General features: G+C 59.5%; 1 protein-coding gene across 4 annotated transcripts; it reads left to right on the forward strand.

Annotated features, from left to right (window-relative positions):
• Nucleotides 1–3,320: 3,320 nt before the first annotated feature.
• CORO6 (coronin 6) lies at nt 3,321–10,407 on the forward strand. 4 transcript variants are annotated; one of them, XM_036094642.2, is made up of 12 exons: nt 3,321–3,530; nt 4,679–4,939; nt 6,326–6,448; nt 6,917–7,046; nt 7,147–7,328; nt 7,929–8,048; nt 8,501–8,620; nt 9,060–9,164; nt 9,254–9,399; nt 9,765–9,822; nt 9,933–10,163; nt 10,259–10,407. In XM_036094642.2, exons 2-12 carry the CDS (start codon nt 4,742–4,744, stop codon nt 10,379–10,381), a joined length of 1,536 nt encoding a protein of 511 aa, XP_035950535.1. In that variant the 5' UTR covers nt 3,321–3,530; nt 4,679–4,741; the 3' UTR covers nt 10,382–10,407. The 4 variants fall into 4 exon arrangements, with proteins under 4 accessions (XP_035950535.1, XP_035950539.1, XP_035950538.1 ...); XM_036094646.2 differs by lacking the exon at nt 8,501–8,620 and having other exon boundaries at nt 3,322–3,530; XM_036094645.2 differs by lacking the exon at nt 7,929–8,048 and having other exon boundaries at nt 3,322–3,530.
• The last annotated feature ends 477 nt before the right edge of the window (nt 10,408–10,884 follow it).

The raw sequence follows: 10,884 nt of genomic DNA on the forward strand, positions 1-10,884 counted from the left end.
GTATTTCATCAAATGCAAAAAAAGGGGGGAGGTGGTGCTAGAGAAGTGGAGCAATTGGAAGAGAACACTGGTGAGCAGTAGGGCACATGGAGCAATTCTCCTTGATCTCCATCAGGCACGTCCTTAAGAGTTAGCTGAGCTCTGGGAAAAAAATATAACTTTCTACCTCCCACAAAATAAAGACTGGATAGAATCACCAAAGATTATTTCAGACTTTGTGGCTCCAATCAAGTGACCAAGCTGGGAACTTGCCTGGTCAAAGAAGTTCTTGCCAAAGCCACCACCTGAATGTTAGGAGAATGAATAAGCGAAGGGACCAAAATTCCTCTGCCGCGTGCAGTCCAGACTGCTCTGGGACACAGCTGCTGTGACCTGCCCCAGCAGGGGCTACATTTCTTGGGCCGCTGATCTCTGGACATTAGTGAGATAGAGCTCACAAACTTTCAGCACAAGCCACCTCAGCTCACTGAGTGTGATTTCTGAAAATGGGGCGCATGACTTTCTAAAGAAGTAAAAGCTTTTAACCATCTCCTGCCATTAGAAGAGAAGCACTGGATAATGGTTGAAGAAGGGAGATGGGGCCGACAGGCCATTCTCCAAAACAGGCTGGGCGTGGGGGGGAGCAGTTCTCCACTTCTCTCACTCCTCCACAGACCCATCATGAGCTGTGTAGTGTCACCATTCATCACACATACAAGGCATCACTATTATCTAGGGAAAGCTCAGTTTCCAAAGTGCTGACAAAACGTACTGACGTGTCTAGAGAAAATACTGTCTTGAACTAAAATTAAGTCGGCCCGCTGCATTCTGAATTGTCCAAATCAAGTAGGAGGAGCACATCACTGGTCTGGCTGGAGTGCCAGAGTGCATGATGGTGAAGGCAAGGTCATTTCACAAAGTTTTCTAGGGGTGCCCGGAGTCACTGACCTGTCTAGATAAGCTCAGTCTTTATAGCCAAAGCAAGTCATGTCTAAGTTGCCAGGCCACCTCTTCCAGAAAATGACTTTATGAAAGACGTAATCCATGCCTGTCTTCTACAGATTGTAGTTCAGAGCCCAGCTAAGAGTTCAAATGGTTAACCACACAGGAAAGCACCCTAGCCCAAGTGGCTTCTTCCCCTGATTAGTTCTTTATGCCTTGGCTCTGCCTGCCCACTCTCTGCCAAGCTTTGGCAGCCAGAAGAAAGCCCAGAGGGCAGACCTGAGAGGCATGCCTGGTCCAAGTGATACCTGTGAGTCCCTGCTTCTGTACCTGGAAAGCACCCCTCTTTTCAGATGATCCTACTTCCTAGTCTCAGACTCTTGCCTCTAGAATGGAGTCCTCTTTAAAGAGGAGGAAAGGAAAGGGGAAAGAAAAGGTCATTTCAAGGTAGGAGGTGGCATGTCAAATCCCTTGTCTGCCAACAGGTGGTGCAGAGTTGGAAAGAACCTGACCCAGCCCTCTTCATTGTACAGCTCAGAGAACTGCAAAACTGGGGTGATTGAGTCAGGGCCAGAACTCCAGTTTTCTAATTAGTCCAAGCATCCTTTCCTTTGTGCCACAAAAACTAACCCTCAGTATCAGCATTTATGAGATAAGGTGGCACTATTCTTCAAGAGGAAACAAAAATGCATGGTGCTGAATAGCATGGACCCAGATGCCGGACCACTGGATAAAAGTCGCAGTTCCACCAACTACCAGTTGAGTGATGGGTAAACTAATCTCTATGTGCCTTAGTTTCCTCACCTATAAAATAGGGATACTAAGAATAGCTATCACAGAAGGCTGTTATCAGAATGAACTTAATATGTGTAAAGTCCTTAGACCAGTGTCTGGCACACAATAACTGTGACCTATTGTTATTAAAGAGCCACTGAACCACTCAGGTCTTTCCCTCCTAATCATGTGCCCGGAATCTTTAGGTAAAAGGGAGATTCATCTACCCTTATGGCCCTCCGTGTCATGAATTATTTCTGGAGCACCTGTAAGTTTCTGATTCTGTTCCCGTACAAGCCACTGGATACTTGGACTCTTCTTGAGAAGGAGCCTTGGGTGGGCCTTTGGGGTTCCCAACCACCTTCCCTCCTCTTAACCCCCAGTGCTAATCTCTGTCCTCCAGAAGGCTGTTCCATTGATTCCCAGGTGTGCCCTGGAGAATAGGAGGTAATACCTGGCCTCATGCTGCCTCCAGGGCCTTATGATCCAAAGCACGAAATCCAGGCAGTGGGTGGGTGTTGGATGTACAGCAGCTTCAGGGACTAGTTGTTCTTCACTGGCTGTATTTTGATCAGGCTTGTTTTTATTTCCTCCTTAACCTTGATGGATACTCAGATCCCTGGGTCCCAGGGGGAGTGAGGGGGGGGGGGGGCTGGGACTTCCTTGGAACACAGTTGGGCACCAATTTAAACAAGTCCCAGAAGAATTCATTAGGAATTAGGCTGGGCAACTAAAATTTGATTGCTGCGGCGCCCAGGTGGCTCAGTTGGTTAAGCATCTGACTTCAGCTCAAGTCATGATCTCAGGGTCCTGGGATGGAACCCTGAAACCGGCTCCTCTCTCAGCGGGGAGTCTGCTTCTCCCTCTTCCTCTCTGTCCCTCCCCCGTCCCCCGCCCCCGCTCATGCTCGCGTTCTCTCTCTCAAATAAATACTTTTTTAAAAATAAATAAAATTTGATTGCCAAAGGCCTGTGGCAGCTGCTTCTCCTTGAACCTGGTGTTCCCACGGGGTCAAGGTGGATTCATTCCCCCACCCAGTCTTTAGTCTGCTTTCTGCCCTGCTCCATGGAATCCTCTCTAACGGGGTGAAATGCCTAGTTACAGTGCCAACGTTTTAGGTTCTCAAGTGGTCGCTATAGCCATTAATAACAATAACAGCGACATTCACAGCCCCCTGTCGGGTACCCTCGAGCTGCCCTGGGCGAGAGCCTAGGCCCTCATCCAAGGGCTGGGAAGACTCCCTCGAAGCATCTTCCGGGACCTCTCCCCAGGAGGGTCTGGACGTGCAGTCCCGCAGCCCGGGCCCGCCGGCCGGGACTGGCTAAATTGGGAGTGCGATTGCGGCAGGAATGCGGCGCGAAGGCACCTGATCTTGCGCGGCTGCCGGCTCTCCCTCTCCGCGCCCAGCCTGGGTCTGGGAACCTGGGTCTGCCCAGCCCACCCGGGAGGCACAGAGGGCGGGGAAGGAGTGCGCACAACCCGCGCGTACACACTCAATTACTTTTGACAGTTTTCTGAGCCGGGCGGGCAGGCGGCGCGGAGCCGGCAGCGCTCGACTTTCCCGCCGCTGGAGGGGCGGGGCAGCTCTGGCCCCGCCCCCGCCGTAGGCCCCGCCCCCGCAGGTTGATGGCAGCGGCAGCTGGGACTGCGGCGACGCCGGGCCCCGGAGAGCCGCAAGCAGCGGCCCGAGCGCGCAGAGGAACGCCCGGGCCCCAGACGCCGCGGACACCGGAGAGGCAGTTCCGGCACCCTGACTCCCTCGGCCCCCAGCGCACCCTTAGCCCCCTCAACAGAGGAGTCGCAGAGTGAGCGCCCCTCGGCCCACTCAGGACCAGGTACCAGCCCCCCATCCCACGCCGCCACCGAAGCCACCGCAGCGGGCGGGGTCTCTCGAGGGGGCAGAGATCTGCGCCCCCTCCCCCGCGCCGCCAAATTCGGTCCCGGGCGGGGCGGACTTGGTGTCTATATTTGGCCGGACAGCGGCCCGCGCGCCTTGCACGGCCCCGACACCTCGTCTCCTAAGAACGCAGTGCCGGGGCAGGAGGCCGGAGGAGGGTGCGGGGAGGCCCGGGCCGCAGGCCTGGGGCCGCAGAAGCGGCGTGAAGGGCACAGGGATGCCCGGGGCTGGGGAGGGGCAGGAGTCAGTGGATAGGGCTTTGGAAAAGCTCGGTGAGTCCCCTGGGGAAGAGCATAGCACAGACCCTGGCTGAAGAAAAGGCACTTCACCCTCCCCACTCCTGCAAATCTGGCCCTCGCGGGGGGAGGGGGGGCGGTGAGGACCCCACCCCAGGAGAGTGCAGCAGGAAAGGGGACCCATAGGAGAAGCGGGACCGAAGTATGGTAGGCAAAAGCCAGACCATGGTTAGGACCATGTGAAGAGAGGAGTGGAAAGAGGAGAGATCCACCTTACACTGCGTCCCCCTGTAACAGGATGGGAGGAAATTGATGAAAACAGTAGCAGGACAGACTCGGTTAGCTGGCAGGAGGAACTTCTCCTTGGCAAAATTTTAGAAAAAGACAAGAGCCCATCTGCACGAACTATGTTAGAGATGCAGAGTTCGGGATCTTGGGGGGCTGCAGTCTTAGCCCCATAGCTGGCCTTGAGCCAAGATCCCAGGACCAAGGCCTCTGATTCTGGACAAGGTGTGGCTGGGAGAGAAACCATTTCCTGAGGAGATGCTCATCCAAGGCTGACAGCAGGAGGGCAGCCTGGCATTGAGGCTCCTCCCCAAACCACTTCAACTTCCAGGAAGCTTTCAGGCCCAGTCAAACTCTGCTGTTCCCTGCGTGGGTCTCAAAGGAGAAGTCAGGCCCCAAATCCTAGCCCCTTGAATTTTTAAGCAGCACTTTATAGGTGGCAAAGACCTTACCCTTTGCCATTCTTTCATCACCTGGAAGAAAGCTCCCTGTTCTAGGACCTGACTCGTAGCCAGATAAAACTTCTCACTTGCCACCCCCTCCCTGCTCTTCCTTCCTCCCACAGCTCACAGGACTAAGGACCAAAGGCACTTCTGGGCACTGAGATCCTCCATTTCTACCCACCGCCATGAGCCGGCGTGTGGTTCGGCAGAGCAAGTTCCGCCATGTGTTTGGGCAGGCGGCAAAGGCTGACCAGTCCTATGAGGACATCCGTGTGTCCAAGGTCACATGGGACAGCTCCTTCTGTGCCGTCAACCCCAAATTCCTGGCCATTATTGTGGAGGCTGGAGGTGGAGGTGCCTTCATTGTCCTGCCTCTGGCCAAGGTGAGGGATGAGGGGAAGAAAGCAGGTGGGAAGACACTGGCTGTGGCCGCTGGGGACCCCTCCTTTGGTCAGGAGGGCAGTTTGTGTCTGTTGGCGGCTCCCTGTTCCCTAAGCCCGCGGGGACCAAGTCGGAGGCTCCCTCACCCTGCCCAGACCAGCAGCAGCACAGTGGGCTGCACCCACGCATAGCCCGGCCCCTTCTCCGAGCAGCGCCCTCTTGCCAGCAGGGACCACAGGGTGTTATGGAGATAGTTAGGAAGCAGGGGAGCCGGGGCCTGACCCAGATTCTGTTCCTGACTTGCCCAATGCCACACCCCCTCATGATCTTTCTCCCCCAGTGCACGGTGACCATTTGATTAAATCACACCCCAGAGCAGCACACTGAGGAAAGGGTCAAGCTCTTTCCAAAGAGTCCTGGTCACCTCCCCACTATGGTTCTTACAGTGAGATGGAATGAGAACAAAGGGCAGGGGGACATCACACATAAGGCCAGAGCCCTCCCCACCCCAGGGATGGGGGCCGGGCAGTTACCGCCCCCTTTGCTGAGGAACCTCAAACCCCTTGGAAATCTCCACCCCCCAGGATGGCCACCCCAAGTCATGACCTTGATCTGGTCCCTACACCTTGTTAAGGGAGACCCCGCAGGTGGCAGGGTCAGGAAGAGGCCTGACAATAGCCAGTGACTCATTCCGGGACAACGCAGACATCATCCAAGGACACCATCCCCGGGGCTCAAATTTCAACTGAGCCACCTCCTCACCCAGTACAATGGCCATTCCAGTGCCACACGGACACCCCTCTCCCCTACTTATGCCAGCCCTGGCAAAAGTCTCAGAGCCCCCCCATAAAAAGCCCGTAAAGACCAAAAGTAAGTGAGCCCCAGCTCAGGTTGGCGGACAGCAAGCACCAGGAGTGCCTGCTGCTGGTGGTTCCAAGGTCAAGCCAGTGACAAGGGGGAGATCTGCCAAGGGTGGCTGGGAAAGGGCTGTTGGCCACTGCATTGCATAGTACCTCCCCTTGACCTCTTCTACCAGGGGCTTCCTATAGACATTCTAGCTGGGGGGACAGGCCCAACAACAGTCTCCTCCAAGTAGGTGTTTTTGCAAGAGCACTGGACTGAGAGTTCAGGTCTTGGCTCCACCTGTGTCTTGCTGTGTGTCCTTGGCTAAGCCATTACCTCTCTGAGTCTGATGCCCTGATGCTAAATGGCTTCAACTCTGTCTGCCTCCAGTGGAGTACAGGAATGGTTGGATGGGGTTGGAGGGGCAGAAAGGGCTTCACAAAGAGAAAAGAGGTGATAGAGTATTGAGATGTAAACAGGTCACTGCCCACCCCCAAAAAGCACACAGGAAAGTGACCCTAGAGCTCCCTCTCTGACCCCTCCAGACAGGACGCGTGGATAAGAACTACCCCCTGGTCACTGGGCACACTGCTCCTGTGCTGGACATCGACTGGTGCCCACACAATGACAACGTCATTGCCAGTGCCTCAGACGACACCACGGTCATGGTAGGAACCAGGTGGACGCTGTGGGGCAGCTGGGCAGGGGGAGGGGGGAAGGCTGCCTCACCTGCGCTAGGGAAGGTGGTAAAAGAGGTGCTGGGTCCAAGGGCCCTACCCTGCCCTGCCCAGCTCCGGGGCTATATTTAGCCACATGCCCACCCCCTCCCAGGATGCACTTCTTAGGACTAATTATAGACATGGCCAACTTGAGGCCTGAAGAGCAAGGGGCAGTACTCTGCAGTCTCCCGGCTAGGGTGTCTAGAGAGGTCCCTGGAGAGCGGGCAGTGCCCCCTCCTGGCTCCCAGCTGCTTCTGCCCTGGGCAGGCATCATTACATCCTGCCCTGCATTTGACCCTTACCACTCAAGAGAGCCAGTAGGGGTGGGGGTGGGGGTGGGGGGCAAAGTTGGGGAGGAGTAGAGGGACAAAGCAGGCTCCTGATGGCACTCACCCTATGCCTTTTCTTCCCTCCCAGGTGTGGCAGATTCCAGACTACACCCCTATGCGCAACATTACGGAACCCATCCTGACACTTGAGGGCCACTCCAAACGTGTGGGCATCCTCTGCTGGCACCCCACTGCCCGGAATGTCCTGCTCAGTGCAGGTCTGGGGGCCTAGGGAGGGGTCCCTCCTGTAGATGGGGCCGGGTGGGGGGTGGGGGCAAAGACAGAACCCAAGTAACGGTGACGGGCTGCTCCGGGCAGGTGGTGACAATGTGATCCTCATCTGGAATGTGGGCACTGGGGAGGTGCTCCTGAGTCTAGACGACATGCACCCGGACGTCATCCACAGCGTGTGTTGGAACAGCAACGGTAGCCTGCTAGCCACCACCTGCAAGGACAAGAACCTGCGCATCATCGACCCTCGCAAGGGCCAGGTGGTGGCGGTGAGTGCCTGGCTTGGCCGTCCCCAGCCCCTACCCTAGGGACCAACTGTCAGGCCCCTGTGCCCTTAATCCTCTGAGTCCCTAGTGCCGGCTCTCGCCTCCCCCCACCCCAACCCGAGGCAGTTCCGCCCCCCCAGTGTCTGCAGCCACGGCTCCCAGCCCTAATTAAGCCCACAGCCCACAGTCTTCTGCCCCACGCCGGTTCCCTCCGTTCCCCGGCATCTGAGAAGCTCCGAGCAGTGCTCTTCGAGTTGTAATTGAGCAGGGGAGACGCTGCAAGCTCTGTCCTTCCACCAGAACCTGCATGACACATCCCGGACCCCTCTCCTCTCGGCCGGCACCCAGCGCCATCTTCCAGGGTCTGGGGCCCGACACTGGCTCTCCGGCAGGCCCCTTTCTGCCCGAGTCGACCCGCTGGGCGAAGGCGGGGGGAGAGGGGGCCATCCCCGCGCCTTGTTAGTCCTAGCTCGGTGCCCCGGGAGGGCGGCGGCACCCGCCTCGGCAGCCTGACTCGGCCGCGGGGGGCGGGGGCGCGGGGCACGTGCATGTCTGCGCCGAGTGCGCGCGGCGGGCGCTCTAACCCACTAACCCCGCGAGCAGGAGCGAGCCCGGCCTCACGAGGGCGCCCGCCCGCTGCGGGCCGTCTTCACTGCGGACGGGAAGCTGCTCAGCACCGGCTTCAGCAGGATGAGTGAGCGGCAAGTCGCGCTCTGGGACCCGGTAGGCCAGGCCGCGCTGGCCGCGCGCGCTCGCTCCTTCGCTGGCCCAGCCCGGAGCGCCCTCCCAGGCCGTGGCCGCTGCCCGAGAAGGCGGAAGCGGAGCGGGGAGCTCCCGTCTGGGAAAAGCCTCGCTGCGACCCCGGGGAGCCGGCCGACTTCCCCTGCTCTAGGGATCAGTCTCTGAGGGCGCTTCAGGGCTCGGGACCTGCCGAGAGGCGCGCGCCTCCCGCTCTCTCCGGGCCCGGACGCTCTCCAGGCCTGGGGCCAGCCGGGCCCCCCCACCCCCCCCCGGAAGCTGAGTAGTTAGGCCCTCTTTCGTCTCCAACCCCCCCGCCCCCCCACCCCCACCCCCGTCTCTCCCCGGCCAAAGTCAGCAAGCTGGTTGCTCGTCCCTCCAGGCTCCCTAGGGCAGGCAGCCGGGTGACGCCTCTCCCTGTCTCCCCCTCCCCCCAGGAGAGGTTTGCGGCCCACGAGGGAATGAGGCCCATGCGGGCCGTCTTCACGCGCCAGGGTCATATCTTCACCACGGGCTTCACCCGCATGAGCCAGCGAGAGCTGGGCCTGTGGGACCCGGTAACGCAGCTGGAAGCTTGGGGTGTGTGCCCCGGGGACTGGCATCACGGGAGAGGGGCCAGGCGCCCCCCCCCGCAGGGCATGCCCACCTGGACTGGGCTGGAGGCTGCTGCCCCCTTTGCAGCGCCCGCCATCCCCACACCCACCCCTCTGCCCAGTTTTGCTGCGTCGCCTGAAGGAGCCCACGCCGGCACCCCCACCTGGTGATGCCGAGTCCCTGGGGGTGGTTTGCGGTGACTGCATGCGGCGGCGCAGGGGCTATTTGTGCGGGGCACTGAGGGTGATGGGCCCCTGGGAGGGACCCGCAGCTCGGTTCACCAGAGCCGCCTTGCGAACGCACGGGGTTTGCAGCGGGTAGGAAGTGTAAAGGGGCTTCAGGGGATCCAGCAGTGGCACGGTGGCCGGGACAGGGCTGGTCACGCCTCCTGTGCTCGGGCAGAACAACTTCGAGGAGCCAGTGGCACTGCAGGAGATGGACACGAGCAACGGGGTCCTACTGCCCTTCTACGATCCCGACTCCAGCATCGTCTACCTATGCGGCAAGGTGCTTGGGGCCGGCAGGGCAGTGCAGGGGCTGGGTAGAGATGTCGAGGGCCCCGCCTGGGAGCGTCTCTGAACCGACTGGTTTTGCAGGGCGACAGCAGCATTCGGTACTTTGAGATTACCGACGAACCACCTTTCGTGCATTACCTGAACACGTTCAGCAGCAAGGAGCCTCAGAGGGGCATGGGTTTCATGCCTAAGCGGGGGCTGGACGTCAGCAAGTGTGAGATCGCCCGGTCAGCAGCCTTCGCCCTTCTCGCTTGCACGTCTGTCCCCGCTTGCCATCGGGGAAGACACAGGGGCTTCTCCCCTCGTGTAATCTTTGGGAAGGAGTGGGGGTATTTTGTGTGTGGGGGGGGTGTCAAACAGGCTTGTTTCGGTGCCAGCCCCAGCGTTAACATTCTCTAAACTTCAGTTTCCTCATCTGTAAAATAATGATAAACACCCGATCAGAGATGTTTTACCAGTTGGACCAATAATGTGTTTTGAAGTGCAGTGCATGGTAGGGGCTCAGCAAGTGTTGGTCTCCAACCCACTGGTCCCAGGCAGAAAAGGGGGTGGGAGCCGGCGGGGGTGCTGAACCCCGCTCCCTACCTTATAGGTTCTACAAGTTGCACGAAAGAAAATGTGAGCCCATCATCATGACTGTGCCCCGCAAGGTGAGGGGGCGCGGAGAGGGGTTGGGCGGAGAGGGCTCCGAGGCGGAGGGGAACGGAGCAGGCCCGGCCCTCTGCGAACACTAGTCTTCCTGTCCCCCGAACCCCCGCAGTCAGACCTGTTCCAGGACGACCTATACCCAGATACTCCCGGCCCCGAGCCGGCCCTAGAAGCGGACGAGTGGCTATCTGGCCAGGACGCCGAACCCGTGCTCATCTCGCTGAGGGACGGTTACGTGCCTCCCAAGCACCGCGAGCTCCGGGTCACCAAGCGCAATATTCTGGACGTGCGCCCTCCCGCCGGCCCCCGCCGCAGCCAGTCGGCCAGCGACGCCCCCTTCTCGGTAAGATCCGGCTCCGCTCCACCCCGGCCCAGTCTACACATCCCCCTCCCGCCCCCTTCCTGACACAGCCTCTTCTGTCCTCCGCGCCCCCGCAGCAGCACACTCTGGAGACGCTGCTGGAGGAGATCAAGGCCCTTCGCGAGCAGGTGCAGGCCCAGGAGCAGCGCATCACGGCTCTGGAGAACATGCTGTGCGAGCTAGTGGACGGCACGGACTAGTGCGGCGCGCGGGGGGCAGCTCCGAGCCTGGGGGGGGGGCGGGGGGCGAAGCCGGGCGGGGAGCAGGACTCGGCCCCGCCCCGGACCCCGCCTCTCCGGGCTGGGGCCGGGGACGGGACTGGGAAGGGAACTCCTTGCCCTCGCGGGAGGCCTGGACAAACGGAGCGTCGCGGAGACTCGCGTCTGCCTGGCACCCGCCTGGCCACGTGCCTCGTCCGGGACTCAGCAGGAGCTGGCCTTGGGAGGCCCGGGGTGACGGGGACCTCAGCAATGGTGCTGCACGGCGAGGCGGGGTCCCTTCTGTCTCCCGCCCAGGGCAGGGGAAGTGCTTAGTATTAGCGCTGTTCTTGGGGGTGTCGGGGAGCTTGGGCTTGAGCTCAAAGGGGTGGCGATGCGACGGGTCTCGCCAGACCGATTGGGGAAAGTTACAACGCTTGTCCCCCTAATCAGCTCACTTGATTCCGCTGCCCGAAGTGGTAAACCGGATGGCCGTCACCCTAGTT

This window comes from Halichoerus grypus, chromosome 2 (genome assembly GCF_964656455.1).
Source record: "Halichoerus grypus chromosome 2, mHalGry1.hap1.1, whole genome shotgun sequence".
Classification (NCBI taxonomy): Eukaryota; Metazoa; Chordata; class Mammalia; order Carnivora; family Phocidae; genus Halichoerus; species Halichoerus grypus.